The following is a 19,162-nucleotide window of genomic DNA, read 5'->3' on the forward strand; positions in this document are numbered from 1 at the left end:
ATCAAAAAGTAAGAATAGCAATGACTAACAGAGTTAACATCAGAAAACCGAGAAAACCCAATTCAGTTTCTATAGAGTAATTAATGCCTCTGAAAATGGATCACTGCAAACATGACCCTAAAATATTTTGGCTGCTTAGTTTAATACATCAGCAGCAATAACGTGTCATAATAAAAAATTGCAGAAGTAGATTAATTCATATCCTTAAAGTCATAACTATGCCCAGGCATGAACCAGAAAGCGTAGGTAAATGACTGACGCAGGAATGGCAGTGCCTAAAAGCTGAACACTTTGTCCCTTTGGACTGATTCCGTGTGTAAAATTAGGAACCCAGAGTCTCCTGGCAGTCAAGGAAAGCCATTAAGCATTCCTGTGAAGTGATCTGGGGAGTCCTTCTGCTGCAGAAAGTCACTTACTGTGACTTAAACAGGGATATGTGACCCAATTCCTTCTTAGTTTGCCATCTATAAAGGAGTGTGCAAAGCTCTGAGCACTTCCTAGAAGTGGATCATCTCGCTTAAGAACTCTTTCTTGTAAAAGGCTGTGCAGAATTATTGTACAGTGTTACAGCAGCTGACTCATGAAATCCCTAACCCAGGAAGACAGGTCATCTGGGCTGGGATTTAGGTTCCATACCCAAAATTGTCTAAACAGGAGGTAATCGCTCCATTCAGCTGTATAAATAGTCAGCATACTTTAAAACAGATAAAGGTATAGATACTAGATAACTAAAGTGATAACTACTTCTCATCAGCAGAAGCCATCTGCAGTCCATTAATTGCATTGACTAGCTTACCATTATCTATAAGGGAGTCTGAGATAGTGGCCTGTAGCTACAGGCAGCTAAATTCAGGACCCTTAACCCACAAGTGTATCTCCACATAAGGTTTCCATTGCCTGTCCAGCCTGAAGGGATCCTGGCCTTTTTCGGCTCCTCCTGTGAAGGAGAGTACCCTACTTATTGTGGCGCAGAACAGTTCTAGGTGACTGATGCAGAGAGAAGAACATCAGGGGGGTGGGGGTTGGTGGACTTCGGAGAGACCCTTGTTCTCGCACGAACGCCTGAGATCTAAGGGTGAGTAAGAGAGAGGTAGTATGTCTCTGTATTTAATAAGTAACACCCCCTGCCCATAGCTTGGAGACCTTGGGTATGGTCTCCAGTCTGGTATTGAACAGTTTATAAACCCAGTGGCACTCTAATGTAGGTGGCAGCTGAGGACCTGGGAACAGAGACAGAGTTCCATTCTTTGTTTCACCCAAACCAGCGGAGCGAAGAACCCTTTTTGTTTGATATTTTCTGCGTTTCTCCCCACCATTGCCTTACTTCTTACACATCCAGTTTCAAGAGGATGGGATAGAATGTGGCTTGATCCATTCTGTGCTATAGCTTGGTAGTTAATAAACTCTCTGGGAGGCCAGTGGTGATAGTTTTGAGATTTTGAAATTCTGAGTAAATACCAAAGAAAAATCCTACCCTTAAATTGCCTATTAGTCTGCTATTTTGGAGCTTAGTCTATGAACTTTTTCCTGTAGCAGGTGAAATATTTTGAATGATATATAAGAAAGCCCTTGGGTAAAGATACATCATGAATAAATGATAATGGTCAACACGGAAGTCTATTCACAGGAAGTATTATCAATCAACATGAGTGATGATTGAGAGTGATTTAAGGCTGAGACTTTTAAAAGAGCATAAGCAATCTAATTTCCCTTCAATTTTCAGCAAGAACTGAGGAGATATATGTATATATACATATAAAACATAAACCGTTTAAAAAATCCTAGCCTAAAGTCTCAACTGAGTAAAAAATACAGGACTTGATATTGCATCCTGCTGCTCATAGAAAAGGTCCAGTGTTGATATGTGTATTCCTTGCTTTATCAGACCTTCCTGCATCTTAATATCTCTGGAGAACTGATTCTGTCAGGAGGATTCTGATCCTGACCGACTGTTGCCATGGTATTGGGTTATTCTGGGCTGGGATCAAGAAAAGCAAACAAACCTGAAGAAGAAACTGGCTTTAAAACATATTCTCCAGCCACAGTGCCTGAGACTAGTTTTTGAAAACTATATCTTGATTTTTTTTATAACGTGGCAGTTGTTAAATACTTCTGAAAAACCATACTGGTCACCAGAAGTGTTGCTGTGACATAAATACATACATAAATAGAGAAAAATGCAGCAGAAGAAAATCGGGCCAGTTCTCACAGTATTTAAAATTGTTTGTTTTCATTTAGTGGCATAATCCCACACTGAACTGAAACCCCTCACTTCTCTGAGAGCATTGGAAAGAGCAGGACTTTTTGCAGATTATATTCCTGTTTTGCTAGGCACTATTCCAAAGCTGATGGGATTCAATAAACATCTTTTTGATATTCCTGAGCTTTTGAATTGAGTGCGTAATAAGGAATTTGTACCTATCTCTGATCCACAGACAATAATATATCTCTTCTTTTATGCCTGTTAGTATTAATTTAGCTGCAATTCATCTTTGTGTACCAAAAGTGCTGCAGATGGTTCTAGAACTACTTAAGACAGTATTTTCAGTATGCAGGCACTGGCGTAATAAGTTCATATTCTTAGAGTTCCCTTGATGGGAAAAGGAAAAAGAAGATCCTAAGAGAAATCCTAGTGATGTATTATCCAGGATGATGACCCCAGAAGGATGCACAAGTTTCAGCAAGCAGTATTTAAGACAATAAAACAAGCAATGTGAAATTATGCAGGGAATGGGAGAAGTTTTCAGTAACTTCTTTATTTACAGATGGATAATTTTGTTTGCAAAATTACTGAGCATGCTTATCCTATTCCACAGGCAGAATTCACAGCCATGAGGGACCAATACATGCGAGGCGGAGAAGGCTTCATTATCTGCTATTCCATCACGGACCGCCAATCCTTTCAAGAAGCTGCTGAGTTTAAGGAACTGATTTATCGTGTCCGGCACACCTACGACATCCCCTTGGTGCTGGTGGGAAACAAAATAGATCTGGAAGAGTTCAGACAGGTAAGCAACTTCTCTGCTGGTTTTGGCCGGATTTTCCTTAGCTACCTCAGAGGTTTCTGTAGCATATGTTGTAGAGTACTACAGAGAATTAAAGCACAAGACGTGGTTTAATCAAAGAGCAACACGCTAGGATTCGTAATAAATTAATGACTTAGCAGTACTTTTCATTCATATCTTATGGATCTTAAAGTAGGCTTGGCTGATCACATCCAAATGTTCTTTGTTTTCACTTGAAAAGGGATTCCACTTTTTTTTTTTTTTTTTTTTTTTTTAAGGTTATCTTTACGGTCAACATGGGAAAAGATGCAGTTAGGATCTTTGTGGCAAAAAAACCCCCTGTTTTCTTTAGAAGTTACCAGCCATTAAATACTGATTTTTTAAAAAAATATTTTTCTTTTTTATAAATGTACTAGATTTAATTAAACATTTCTCAAACTCATAGTGAAAAAAAATCTAGTTAAAATAAAGGAATACATATGACATTATCTTTGCCTGAAAAAACAGTGGCTGTGTTATTAGTGTTCAGGTAAGATGGGAACATGCAAGACTTGCGTTCACTTTGATTGATATAGAAGCTTTTAGCCACCACCACCCATAAAGCAGTAGATTTCTTTGACTATAAGGGCACTGACTGTGGTGTTCCCAAAGTCTGTGGCAATCTTTGCTCCCTTTTCCTTTTGCTTCCTCTCCACTTCCCCATTGCTGTTTCTGTTGATGTGTGTCTTTGTGCAAGGGAGTGAGTTACAGACAGACCATCTTAGAAATGGCTTGGCTGTGATGCAGTACTGAACAGAAAATATCTTAATATCTTTATTCTTAAGCAGAAACTTTGAAAAAGGTGTGGGGGTGTGGGGGGGTGTGGTGTGTGTGTGAGGCGGGGAAGGTTTTCCTATATGGAAGTCTTAAAAGGCTTTTTATACACACTACGATTGCTTTCAAATGACTGGCTTCTGTGCAGACATATGTAACAGTTAAATAAAATGGTGTTTTTCAGTTCATTAGCATCTGTGCTCACATGATCCTGTCTACTCTTTTCCACTTATCCTGTCACTCTTCTCCCCATTTCTTTGTCTTCTTTCATCTACCTAAAGAAAATCCCAGGCACTGTTAAGCCTGAATTAGTCCTGAAGATCTGATGATGTACATTTAAAACTTCATGTCTGTTTCCAGATCATCGATTTTCTCCCTAAATCAGACTGTGACAGAGCCTTAATGGTGACAATCCAGCTGCAGTTTAATACGCAGCTTGAGGCTTCAAACAACAGTGCCATATGCAAAGTGCAATCCAATCTGTGCAGCTTCTGGGCTACTTATATACAGATGGGGAGGGAGGTGGATTCAGTTGTTGTGCTGAGAAAACAGGACATTACACCCGAACCCATCAGAAATGGGATATGATAGATTACCTAGAGTTACCTATAGATGAGATTTCAGGAATACTCTGTTGACTAAGGGATATGAAGACGCTCTCACAGTGATATTTGGTGCTGTTGGGCTTTTACATTTTAATCACCGTCAATGCATATAATAATTTATGCTTGATTAAAATGGTCCTTGATGGTATTGTCAGTTCTCCCAAACAGGAAAACTAGTGTGAGTGAATGCTCGAATTGGATATCACAAATAGCACTCAAGATTAAGGGACATGGAGAGGCTCTTGGATATGATATTAGAAATTGTGTCTTTGAGATGTGACAGACACACAAAAAGCTACTATTCAAGGTTGTCACTGAAGACCCTGCCTGAACGTGTCTCAAGGCAATTCCAAATCATAGTCCTATATTTTTTTAAAAGCTTTCATTGAGCCAGGATTTTGGTCTTCAGAATCTTTTCCTCCATAAGCCCTTTACAACTGTAAAGTACGGCAATGTTAGAATAGTTTTCTCAAATATTCTGCAATCCATACACTGGGCCATGGGGCACCCTTACATCAGACTAATAAGATGACACAGTGCAGATCTGCTGCTTTGAATGAAGCGCTTGAATATGACTATGTCTACAGAAGCAAGTAGTGTGAATCAACAGGAGCAGAGCTGTAGAACAAAAGTTTATTCTGAAGTCCCAATTCAGGAACTGATTTTTAACTTTGGGCTAGCTCTACTCCAGGCCCCTTGCCTCCATGATAATTTGGTGCTGAGATGGATTAGTTGTGCTCCTGGGGCATATCTTCACTTAAATACCATCCATAGTTCGGGTGACGTTCTCAGCTATGGCTCCTCTATTCAAAGCAATGCACGGTTAAATGGAGGTGATTATAAGATATTGCTCGGAGTGCCTCTGACCTAAATGAAAATACTAGGGTGGGGGAGGTCATCTCCATGGCCAGCTTTAAGCAAATGTTTAATGCATTTCAGCAGCTAATTGTTTCAGAACTGGGACGTGAGGTTGTGCTATATGTCTAACAAACACTGAAACAAGTTATATCTATGCTTACATGTTAGCTTAAGCAACATCTAAGTAACCTGATGAACTGTGGGAAGGTAGATTGAAAGGAAGCTTTTCAAGGTCATGTATGTAGTTATGGCTTGGATGGTCAAGAGCGGTAACCAGCTAACTCTGGGGTGACAGCCAGCCGTGAGCTGACCCTGTACAGCACTAACATATCCATGGACAATATACTTTGTCACATACCAAATTCAAACAGCTGAAAAATAGTAAGTGTCAGAATGCAATTAGCCAGACTGGAATTTAACCAGGGCACCAAAGGCTAATATTGTTGCTTTTTTTCAATGACATTTTTCTCCTATGAAATTCATTAAAGCTACTGTAATGTTATTCATGATATTTGGAAACATAACATTAAGTTCAGCATTCCTAGGCATCATTTCCATTTAATGACAATTCTGCAACAATCAGACAGGCTGTAGTAGCTCGGTCAGATAAAGCTCTTGTTTGAAATGTGATCCCCTACACAATACATTTAATGATGTGTGTCACTTGCCTCAAATCCATCAACAGCATGACAAGAATGAAACTAATCTGCAATTAAATTTTTCTGTTAGGAGAAACACTACTGAAAAACAAAACCAACACATTTATTATTTTAAAATAATGTTTATATTTTCTGATAGCTTCAGTGAAATTATAGTTGTCTTTAAAGTACGCCTGTAATTTTTTAACCTCTTAAGAAATGTGATTGTCTGTATTCTTTCTTAAAACAGGTTTTAATTACATTCATCAACATAAAGAATAAACACTTCCCATTTTCTCTGAAACAATGTAGGGGAACAAGTGTGTAAAAACTGTGGGGGAAAAAAAATAATAACTCCTTATCTTGGTGTTCATATCCAATCTGGTGGCAAGGCTTCCACCATACTCCATTCCTTTCCACCCATTTGCACTGCAGCTGTGTCCAGTCCTTTCTGAACTTGTCCTGTTTTGTGTTTAGAGACTCACTGGGAGAGCAAATGTGCATGAATGGTTAAGTCATTCTGCCTCCATTCTTTGATATTCAGCCATTGCTTTAAGCAGTATTTAAGTATTAGAAGTAACTTATCCCATAGCTATTTGATGTAAAAAATAGAACACTAACTGCTTGATTAGATACCATTTTAATTTCAGTGTTTTCTAGCATTAAAGTCCTTAGATTAATAAAGATAGGCTGTATGTCTTTTAATGTCACTAAAGTTTCAGAAACACTTAGAATCACCTGATATGAAGTACCATAGATCCTTTTACTTCACCTAAGCTTTATCACTTTATCACAGCGCAGATGAACTTCGGGTTCTTACTGAAATTTTAAATCTGTATAATAGATAAATATATAATTAAAATGTATTCATCTTTTAAAAATACAATAAACAACTGATCCTATTTGAGCTCACGCCATGCTAATGTTAAATTGCAGGTTTTAATTAAAATATTTTATAATAAAGACACATGGCACTGCTGAAAGGTTGTTTGAAAGAAAGAAATATCCAGAAGACTTTTCCTACTGATCATTGCAATATATTACATTCAGCAACTCAGAGGGGAACTAACTAAATAAGCTCCTTTGAAGAATGCGTTGTAGTTCTGAGCTGGAAAGAATAGACACTTTCTAGTATCTTTTTCAAACTTTTAATGTGGATGTGAGAACCCCTCTGGAAATTCTACCTATGTAGAAATTGCAGAGCCTTCATGGAGCAGCTTTTTCTGTACATTTGTGTTTGACCCCAGAGGAATAAGTTGTGGGCACAGTCGAGTCCATGGATAACATGTTGATGCCCGTTGAGTCCGAGGTTAAGAAGGCAGCTCATGCTTCGTTCAGCTCTTGGCCTCTCTGGGAAGCCTGTCATCAAAGCTGTTAGCTTTGCCAGAACTGTCTTCATCCTGAAAAGAATTATGCAGTTGTTTACTCTTCCGCCCATGAGCTGTCTTGGCTTCAAGCACAAACCTGAGCAGCAGCAGTGCTTTTGAAAGCATTGCCTTCCTTCTCTTTGCTAGCCTCTATCCTTCAGCAGGAAATATGAAATCAATATGAAATCTGTCTTTAACATGGAACAGTATCTTATTTGCAGCACAAACTAATTACAGGGGCTTCTTTATATTTCCTTTCTAAGGTTTTATTATAGCATCAGATAATTCTCAAGCAGGATTACAGCGGCTCGATACATTCTCGTCATCTGAACCAGCTGCCCCCAGAACATATTCACTTCGGTGTGGCTTTGCTCCGGAATTTGTTCAAGATGAGCTGACTGGTTATCAGATATTGGGAGCATCAACTTTTAGATTTCTCATTTTGGCAGTTGCTCTATTTCATGCTGGCTAAAAATCTTGAAATATCTATTGAGTCTGAGACAGCTAATGTGGTGTTGGGTTTTTTTTGTTGTTGTTTGGGGGTTTTGTTTGTTTGCTTCTTTTGTTGTTGGTTTTGCTGTTGTTATTGTTGTTTGTTTAAAATTTGGTTTGGTTTCATTTCTGTTGTATGAATAACTGTTCAGTATATTTCAAACATTGCCAGTCTATACATTCTGGTGCCTGGCTGAGACACTGAAAATACTTAAAGAATATGACATTATATTTTATTTAATTTTGCCAGTGCATGACTATGAAGTATTAATTGCTAGATGCTCTTCTACTCATCTGATTCATGAAACTGCAGTATTCTGAACTTCTTACCTTAGCTACAGGCTGAATTCCTTTGCTTTTGTGATTAAAACTGCTCTCACATTTGGAAATATCCTTTATTACTAGCAGTTTCATTTTCTCTTAAAGACATTTGGGTGGAAGCATGTGTCTGCTGAAGCCTCTGGTTTCCCATTCCCCAGGCTGTTGCCCTGCACAAACAAGGAAAAGTTTTGTTGTTTCTCCTGAACTTTGTAACTGCAAGTCAAGGGAAATGCATCTTCTGCCATTTACTGCCAAGGAATAGTATATATTTGACTTAACTATAGACATGGTAATTAGACTAAATGAGTTGGTCAGATTCTCTGTAAAATCTATACAGAAAAACAGGATTTATCACATATCACAAAAGTGTATCATCAAGTGAGATGTATCTGCCCATGAAGACATCTGCCTGTCTGTTGACCGCAGAGGGCAGCATGGGCAGCTAACTTTATATATATAGATAGATATCTGCTAGCCTTTATACAGCAATACATGGGGGAGACAAAGAGTAACAGAGCTGTTTACGATATCTTTTCAGTTGAGAATCTAAACTTACTGATTCATTCTGTTATAACTATTCCTGCTAACTGCAGGCCAGATATTTGAAGCATGCCTAGCTTACCTTTGGCTTTGAATGAATAAAATTTATTAAATAGTCATTCTGAAGTGGTGCTTTCCTCTAAAGATCAGTGTGAGCTGTGATCTTAAAATATCTCAGATTTATTCAAGCAAGCGTACCCTAAATAATGGCTACAAAAAATGTAGTGGTATCCTTAATGGAAAAAGCCCCAGAGGAGAATGTGGCACAGAAAAGCAAGTTCTTCAATACTATTTTTTTGAATGTTGCAATGAATTTTTAGATTAAGCCATTCATCCATCTTATGTCATCTTGCCTGTTCATTTTCCATAGACATCCATGCAGTTCCATTTTGTTAGCATGAATGCCTGCTGAAAATGAGTTACATTGGTAAAGAGTTGCCACCATCTCTTCCATTTGCTCGCCTACATATTGCCTTTCCCTCATGACATCACATATTCTTTGTTTGCTCCTCAAATTCTGAATAATATAAGCCATTTTTGATGTTTTGATGGAATGATGACAGTTGCCTGAATATTTGGAATTGGAACCACTGAAGTTGTCATGATGTTTTATTATCTTAGAAAACTGTCAGACCCTTTATAATTACTTTATTACATTACCAAAATATGTATCTGGATGCTGTCATGTTCCTCTATGCCTCTCATTTCCCTTTGTTTTTAATTTAGTTTGATTTTTCAACATTTTTTTCTCATTGTTCACTGTCTTAAGTAGTCCTTCTTATACCGTTTAAATAAAATCTATTCAATGTTTGATCCCCCCCCCCCCAAAAAAAAAAAACAAAAAAAAACCCACCAAAAACAAAACCGAAAACAAAAAGGTGTGCTTTTCCATGCCAATGTGATTGTAGAAATCAATTTGGCAGTTGTAGTCTCTTGGAAGGAAATTCTATTATTACCAACTTAACTGTCTCTATAGATTTATGGATAGGTTACCTCCTTGTCATGACAATACTTTTATATCTCCACAACCTCCCCAAACCACACCTTCATGTTACCCAGGCTGCAAAAAATTATATCAGACACACAGAGAATTGTAATGAAACTCTTGGCTCATTTATTGATTTATAATTGTGTTAACCTGTGGTGAAACATCCAGTAAGCCCTGTAATCCCTTCAACACAGAGTAGGAGACATTTGAATGGGACTAAGATGCAGATAACAAGCTGCTCTAGAAGAGAAGAAACAACTGAGAAAGAATAGCCGAAATGCGGATAAAAAATGTTTGTAACAGAAAAGCTGGATATTCAGAGATAAAAACAGAGGTAACTAATTGCTTGTAGCCAGTTGGGACGTACACCAATGGGTATGCATTAGGGATGGTGCTGCAAGGTGACTTCACAGCCAGGCATATTAAACAGCGACACACTTTATATTGTTTTAAAAGGGACCCAGTACTTTTTTCCTGGTTTCAGCTGGGATAGAGTTAATTTTCTTCCCAGTAGCTGGTAGAGTGCTTGTTACCTCCACCTGCTTTACCTTCACCCTTTACCTCGGAGATCGTTTCCTCCCCACGTGGCAAATCTTGACTTGGTGTGTCCATGTTTGGCTTCCGTGGGAGAACGCCTTGGAGGAGAGGTGTGAAGCTACAGAGATACTCTCACCTCGTCTTCTTGATCTAGATTGCTCCTCAAGATCAGCTTGGACTATGATATTTCTCTGTTTGATCTGTATACTGGGAGATGAGCTGTTGTGAAGACTTTAAAGGCACTTTTCATTTGGCAGCCATGCCAGCAGAATCTTTCTTCTTAGATAAAGCAAGAAACTGCTGTTGGAAAAGTACCTGCACAGGTCTTCTGCAAAACAGCCTTTTGTAGGGCTTGTTTGTACATTCAGGATGCCAGTGATTTTCTCAGAGCCTCTCAGAAGGAACTGTTGGTGACAAAAAGATGACACGAAGAAGTACAGCTTACAAGGAAAATGACAGTCATGTCATCTGTTGGTGGTTATCTTGTAGTTAGCAGTCTGTACAGATTTGCACGAAAGAAAAATTTGCGAGAAAGCTAATTATGGCTGAAGGAATTCCATCATTCAGTTCTTACCGGCAGAAAAAAGTATAAGGAAGAATAAAGTCTCATTCTGGCTCCTGCCCTTCTCCAGGGACTGTGCTCTACAAGTCTAGTTGCAAAATTCCATTTTATTAATTTTCAGGCTTTTTGCTGAAACCTTCATTTTCCTGTCTGTGAATCTTCTTCTTGCACACTGTGCACAAGCCAGATATCACCCTATTCTTAATGCGGAAAGAGGAGAGGCATGAACATACCTCATCAGGCAGTACTAATTGGGGCACAGTCTTGCCTCTCCACCATCCATGCCTGAAGCAATATGACCTCCCATCTCTCAAGATTTATCCTCTCATTTTCTCCACTGGGGCACATATAGGTGAAAGAGAATGCTGTGCAATGTGAAGGCATTATTTTATATACATGTTGCTATTTTTACATCAGCAAAATCAAGGTTTTAGCCTAACATATATTATTTACTACAACTCCAGTTCAGGAAACTGTTTAAGCTTATGCCTAATTAGAGTGGAACTAATGCATGTTCTTCATGTTAATCTGCACTTGAGCAAAGATGCTGTCCTGAAACTGAGACAGTAATGAGCAACTTTGTAAAAATGAAAGTACTTTGGAAAAGTAGCAGATTAATATAGGAGGCAACATTTACTGAGTGCATTGGCTGTATAAAAACGTGAATTCCTGGAAGCAAGGATAGTTTCCTGTGTGTTTTTGCAGTAGTAGCTCAAATTACTTGAAAGAAATTTTACCAGAATTTAATTACAGCTCATCACGGTGTCACAAATAATAAGAGCATGACCTAGCATTTAAAGAAGATTAATCACTTTAATCATCTTTGTTTTTGAAGATTTGCTTGTGTTTTTGTCTTAATCACTCACTTCCCCCCCCCAGCACCCCCCCACCCCCCCCCCCCGATGAATTAGGAAGTTAGAGAGGTCTGTTTTTATCCAGATCTTGGCTAAGATCTTGGCTAAGAATAGCAGCATGTTAGCTTCACTCAGTGTGATGTTTAAGCTGTGCAGTCATGACAATCAGGAAAAAAAAAGGGGGGGGGGGGGGGGGGGGGAAGCCCCCAAAATTCTTACCCAAACAAACCAATCTGAAAAAGAAAACGAAAGAAGTATCTCTGTGTTAAACTTTCAATTTCTTATCCATAGTCTCCAAATTTTACAGTATAAGATCTATGTACAACGTCTGCTCCTAAATCTCTGAATAAATTGTTTGATATAGCACAGTTAATTTAAGAAGGTCCAGGAAATTACTTATGATAAAATTACATTAAAGCACATTACTACAGTTGAAACTGAAGTTGTTAAATATCTATAAAATGTCACAATTCAGGTTTCAATGTTAGTCTTTTATGGTATTAATCACAGTTTTAGTGATCAGAACTCCAGACCCAGTATGGGAGTCAAGGTATGGTGTGTTGTTTAATTGAAATCAATCAGTATTTGAGTTGATACAGTGTAATATCTTAATCCACCTTGTACTAATGGGTGTTATTTCAAGAAGAAAAAAGGATGGGCTTCACTTCTGACATTGTTGCATTTATTTCTTCTGTGTGTCAGGGAATGTTATTTTCCTTTGTTCCCATCTATGTCATTTTTACCACCTACTACAATCCAAAAAGGTTAATAAGGAGAGAAATAATATGTCTTGCAAATTTTTTAAATTGTCTGGTACAAAACCTGACACAAATGCAGAGGATTTTGTGTGTGCCTGTTGTGTGTGTCTGCATGTTTTAACGTTGTGATCTAACACCAACAATGTGCTTATTATAGGATATTCATCAGCACTACAGGCCATCCTTTGGTATTGCTGTTTTATATAGTCAGTCATTGACATTTTGAATTTGCTTTACACCTCCTCTGAGGTGGTGGGGAGGACAGTGTCTTTACATTTAAGGATCTTTGTCATTACCACAACCATGGGATAATTCTTCCATTCTTTTCCTAGCTGTGAATCAATATAATATCTTATTTCATTATTATTAAAAAAAATAAAGCTTGCCTTTGCTTCTGAAACTCCTTTTATTCCTACAGCTCATGGGTTCTTGGATTTTTAAACCTGAGGAATGCATAAGAAAAATAAGTTTTGTCGATTTTTCTCCCCCTCTGAAATCTGAGTGGTATTACTCCAGACATGCTTAGTCCTAGCTCGCTGAAAGTACAGACTAAACTTAGTCACCTTCCTATCGTTGTGTCAAACCTTCCTAACAATTGCTTCGAACCACACATGAGATATTGTTGCCAAGTCCTTGTAGATTTTCCACTGAAGTCAAACACAAGTTTATACCGGTTGCAGGTGACCAGGCTGGGAGGCATGGCCACATTCTCAGAATTATCTGGGCATTTTCACTTAATGAGTTCTCAACAGATGCAGGAATGTGGGCTTCAGGTGTGATTCCTGATCTCTTTTGCTCTATTCTTAACATATCATGTAAAGAAAATCATGTGGATTTTCTATATTTAATTAAAAATGGAGGTTATTTTTTAAATAATTCTTTAAATAGGTTCTTTGTTACTGGTTGAGAATGGGTTGCAGGTGATTGTGTGTTTGGTGGAGTCAGAAGAGAAGGTGGAAGAGCAGGAGGTTGGAAGAGAGAGTCAAAATGTTGATCTATGCATTCCTTGGAGTGAAATTTACATTGAGCGGTCATCAGACCTAGTGGCATCTGACTTGATTTGGGCTACAGATCTGCATAGCTAATTTCCCAGTGCACTCCACTGAAGAAATGTTGTTTATGGAGAAGCTGTATTCCCTTTTGATCCCATTTTCTTTCCCATCTGAAGTGAATGAAATTATTTCACTGGTGATTGCCTGTGACTACAAGGTGACTGGTGATGCCAGTTAACCTTTTCAGGATTATAAAGTTCGAAAAATCAGCAGGGAGTTAGAACTTGACACCAGTTTGATTTGATTGTGAGGAACTGCAACTGTGAGAATCCTTGAGATTTGTCAGAAAAGAAAAAACAAAACAAAACAAAACAAAAAAGGAATGGGAGAACTATAGGTATCACAGATGGGTCAGAAATGCTTTGTGATCAATGAGACTGAAGCCTGAAAGTCCTTTGGGAAACATCAGGCAGGAATTCAAAAATGGTGGCTGCAAAAAAATAATAATAATTCTTGAGCCCTTAAATAATTACTGTATAAGACTTTAAGAATATTTAATGTAACTGTAGTTCTGAATTTTGAGTCAAGGAGTATATCACTCCTACATATGATGTCTTTGCTCTTGCTAGAGTTCTGTACCTCATTCTGTAAACATTTGAGCTTATGAGGAGGAAGCAGCAAAATGTGGAAAGGGTTCACAGATCTCAGTTTATTCTGTGGAATCTGGAGTACAAAGCAATGGCTAGATGGGGACAATGGTAAAATTGTCCTTGTGCTCTTTTCTGAAAATCTTTCCTGACAGTCTTAGTTCAGAAAATTTAAAGGTAACAAGAACTGAATTTTCATCTGTGCCAATGCCTGCAGTTAGTTTTTCAGAACATGCTACAGAAACTACGACCATTTGTACCACTGGTGTGTGGACAGAAGCAGTTCTTCATTCTCCAGGGCTGTTAACCTAGCCCCATTTATGTCATTTAAATGTAACACACAAAAAATAAAAAATACTGCTTTTACTAATTTTAGAACTATATCACATAAAACAAAAAAAATTATTTGTCCTGATTGCCTGACATTTTCAATATGCAATGTCCATAAAAGAGAAATTGCTTTTTATGGAGCACAGGTAAAGAGGCCATGAGGGAAAAGGAAGATAATTAATAAAAATAAAATCATAAACCCCCACAGAATAGTTCTGATCGGAATTATTTTTTTTATTTCCCGCATACACTTAAGTCAAAGGCTTACTGTTATGTCAAACTTACACAGTAGTATAGAAATCTTTATTTTTGTAATTAGCAAGTTCCTTAAACTTGTGAGTAGAACAACTGCTGTTCTTTGGAAGTATGTTTCATTAAAGCAAAATAGGATTGGAATGGCTATTTTCCTTCAAAAATAAAAATAAAAATAAACAACAGAAAGCTTCATAGTATTGCAATCTCTGGTAGAAAATGGTTGTTTAAAAACCAGTGATACTTAGAGAAAAACTTAAGACAAAGCAATAATAAAGAAGAAAACATCCCATGCTACCTGAAATTAATACGCTATTACTCAGAAACTCCATAATGCCACTATCCATTAAAATGTATTATTCTGCTTCTTCAGTGTATGGTTTTATTTGTCCAGATAGTGATTGAAAATAGACAGATTATTTAGAACATCTCATTTTTTCCATATTGATGAAAGTATCAACAGCGCCTATATCATGTCTTTTCTCCTCCTGTTTGTGATTCTCATTGAAATTCTATCTAAGGTCTGAACAAAGTCAGTAATGTTTTGCCTTTACCTGCCTCCATATCTGTGGTTTTATCTTGATGAATAATGTACTTAAATGAAAGGATTTTGTGATACTTGTAATCTGAAAAATCACAGAAAAGATGGAGAATTCTGAGGTGACTTTGATAGATACGTGGGCAGTTAAACTGAAAAATGGGATTATGGCATTGTTTATTCATTATTTATATCAGAATAGGAATGACAGTTACAGAAGATCTGCAGTCTGAACATAAGCTTCCCAAAATTTAGAATTAGGACTTCATGTTTGAGGGTTTCTCTAGCAGACTGTCTAAATTCAGTACTTGTGCAGCTTACAAAGTGTAAGAAATGGGAGAGTTCAGAGCTAACTGATCATATGAATGGTAACAAAGCATCATGAACAGATGGTATTCACCCAAGAGTTCTCAAAGAATTCAAGTATAGAATTGCTGAACTATTGAATATGCTTAAAGTTGAATCAGCACCAGGGAAATGGAAGATGGCAAGTTCAGAACAGTCCAGGGAGCTGCAGGATGGTAAATCCGAGTTTTGCTGAGTAAATCGATAGTTACTAAAAGAAAGAACAGAAATAACAAGTACATGAATAAGTATGGTTCTAAAGACAAAAGCCACCATGGTTTTCACAAAGGTTACTTATGCTTAACAAGTCTTTTACAGCTCTTTAATTAAGTCACCAAACATACAAGGAAAAGGGTTCCAGTTTCTTTAAATTTCCGAAGAGGTTTATGCAAATAACGAAAATAAAATTGAAGGAAGACATGTAACATGTTAATAAGTGTCAAAAAAAGAAGCAAAGGCAAGAGTAAATGGTCAGTTTATCAATGAACAGACTATCACTGTAACTCCATGTAGATATAGATATTCCTGTTTTAAATATATCCATCAGTAACTGGACAATAAGATGAAACATTTTCCAAGTTATTTAACTTTTTGGGGTAGTAAAAAATACAGTTGATCATGATGAAGTTTAGGATTAATTCTTAATATATTTAAAGCCTGGATGGTAAGATGAAATTCAATGCTGAAGATTGGAAAGTAGTAAAGGGACAGCCAAGGCAATAAACACATGACAAAGGTCTGCAAACAAGCTATCACCACTGAAAAAAGTCACTTCAGGATACTGTTGGGTGATTTCTGTCAGCTCTGTACCAGCAAAAAAGCAAAGTGGGATGTTAGCAAGGGAATAAAGAATAGAGCAGAACAAAGCAAGCGCTACATGTCATTAAGCATTGTTTCAGTACCCTGAGTTGTAGTGTCCTCCATTCTTCTCAAAAGTGATATAGTAGATTTTGAAAATATGAAAGTAAGTAGGCAAAGATAATCAGGGGCACTAAATATCTTTCATATGTGGCTACATCAAATAAGCGTTGATGTGTTAGTCAGGAAAGGGGGGAATTTTGACAGGAAGAGAAAAAATCAGGGAAAACAGGAATAAATGAAGAATATTCGTTGTTCCTAACAATACAGGAACCGGGAAGAATTAAATTAAACATTATAAGATAAACAATTGAAAATGCTCTCTTACACAGTACAAAACTAAGCTATGGAACTCATTGCTGCAGGAATTATAAATGTAAAAGCTTTTTTTGACAGATTTAAAAGCAATTCAACCAGGCATCCAAGGAGTATTAGAGAAAAACATGACATTTCTAGCTCAGGAAGTGCCTGAGCCTTAGATTCCCAGTATTTGCTATGCTTGGTTAGCTTTCATGTCCTGTCCCTAAGCAAGTTGCTGCTGTTGATGATAGCAGGGGGGGACAAGGCAGAACTGTGGGCTGATTTAGTGTTACTGCACTTCTGCTGTAATATGTGTATAAAAATGAACCACAAAATTTAATTTTGATGCAGCAGACACAGGGAGGTCTCATGAAAACATTCATTTACATAAATATTTAGATTTGTATACACTTCTATGTTAATATGTACAGCAGTACATACATACAGTTCTACTAAGGTACTAGATTTTCCAAGCAAATGTTAGCTTGAAGCAGACATCGCTGGATAAAGATGTTCAGTCTGCACTAGAAAGCAGTCCAGAACAATGGTCCCAAGAGTCCTTTCTTAATACAGAATTGCAGAACAGTCAGGGTTGGAAGGGACCCCTGGAGGTCACCCAGCCCAACCCCCTGCTAACTACAGCAGGTTGCACAGAGCTGCATCCAGGTGCATTTTTAATGTCTCCAGAGGAGACCCCACAGCCCCTCTGGGCAGCCTGTCCCAGGGCTCTGCCACTCTCAAGGTGAAGAAGTTCTTCCTCACATTCAGATGGAACTGCCTCTGCTGAAGTTTGTGCCCGTTGCCCCTTGTCCTGTTGCTGGGCACCACCAAAGAGAGCCTGGTCCCGTCCTCCTGGCACTCACCCTTAAGGTATTTGTATGCACTGATGAGGTCCCCTCTCAGTCTTCTCCTCTCCAGGCTAAACAGGCCCAGTTCCCTCAGCCTTTTCTCATCAGGGGGATGCTCGGTCGCCCTCCATTGGCCCCTCACCAGTAGCTCCCTGTCTCTCTAGAACTGGGGAGCCCAGAACTGGACACAGAACTCCAGAAGTGCCTCACCAGGGCAGAGCAGAAGAGGAGGATCCCCTCCCTCGACCTGCTGGTCGTGCTCATCCCAATGCACCCCAGGACTCCACTGGCCTTCTTGGCCACCAGGTCATGCTGCTGGCCCATGGGCAACCTGTTGCTCAACAGCACTCCCAGACATTTCTCCGCAGAGCTGCCCTGCAGCCAGTCAACCCCAAGCCTGTGGTGGTGTGTGGACTGTTCCTCCCCAGGTTCAGGATCTTAACACTTGCCTTGGTTGAACTTCATGAGGTTCTTCTGCCCAACTCTCCAGCCTGCCCAGGTCTGGCCAAATGGCAGCGCAACCATCTGACCTGTCAGCCAGTCCTCCCGGTTTTGTATCATCAACAAACTTTCTGAAGGAGAACTCAGTCCCTTCATCCAGGTCACTGATGAAGAAGTTGAACAGGGCTGGACCCAGCGCTGACCCCTGGGGAACACCGCTGGCTACAGGCCTCCACCGAGACGCTGTGCTGCTGACCACAGCCCCCTGAGCTCTGCGTTGCAGCCAGTTCTCAATCCACCCCGCTGCCCACTCATCTAACGCACATGTCCTGAGCTTACCTGTGAGACTATCATGGGAGATGGTGTCAAAAGCCTTGCTGAGGTCAAGGCAGACAACATCCACCACTCTCCCCTTGTCTCCCCAGTCAGCCATTCCACTGCAGAAAGCTGTTAGGTTGGTCAAGCATGATTTTCCCTTGGCAAATCCATGTTGACTACTTTTCAAGAGCCTATGCATCTTTTAATATTCTTTATTTTGTGTTTAACTGTAGGAAGTTTTTTACCTGTAGTCACATTTACTAGACTAGTTACTGTAAAGGAAAATCAAAGAATCATCACACGATGACAGCTAATTCAATTCAAACTAGAGGTTTCCAGAAACTTTTCTTACACGTGTGGTTCTGTTCTCTAATTTAATGTATATATTAAATATGCACATAAGACAGGAGTCACAAGAGAATCGAGAATGGTGTCAGAGATAGAACCCAGGAATCATGACTTCTACTCATCAGATCAAACACCAGATAATGTTGTCTCCCTTGTGCATGATTATGTGCTTTGTGTCATTTCACAGCAGAAAATAACAAGTAGTAAGGGGTGGAGAGATTCACTGATGCATCTGAGGAGGCAAGCTCCAAAGCCTAAGGCATTGCCTTTCAAAACAATTTTGGCTATGAGTGCTTGCAAACAGATGTCAAGCTGGGGAAAAAAACTGATCAGCAGTGCCACTAATTTGATGTCTTCAATGCTTCACTAGCTGGATGATTTCCCATCCTGGACTAGTGGGCCATTAAACCTGTCTTTTATTGCATGGTCATAAACCTGAATGACAGAAAATAAATAATTAAGACTAGTCAGATAGAAGGCAAAGGATTTACGTGACCCCATTTGTCAAAGATAGTGAGGGACAAATTGGAATCTAAGGGCTAATATAGGGAAACATAAAAAGTGTTTGTTTTCTGTAGCACAGAGCTGAGATGTTTATGGCAATGTG

At 38.7% G+C, this 19,162-nt stretch overlaps 1 protein-coding gene across 1 annotated transcript in view; it reads left to right on the forward strand.

Moving 5' to 3' along the window:
- RIT2 (Ras like without CAAX 2) overlaps nt 1-19,162 on the forward strand; it is a 246,437-nt gene that overhangs the window by 118,496 nt on the left and 108,779 nt on the right. Inside the window, exon 4 of the mRNA XM_080370921.1 lies at nt 2,817-3,008. Coding sequence (XP_080227047.1) covers nt 2,817-3,008 — 192 coding nt within the window. The remainder of the gene's footprint in view (nt 1-2,816; nt 3,009-19,162) is intronic.

Source organism: Falco punctatus (assembly GCF_963210335.1).
Source record: "Falco punctatus genome assembly, chromosome: Z".
Lineage (NCBI taxonomy): Eukaryota > Metazoa > Chordata > Aves > Falconiformes > Falconidae > Falco > Falco punctatus.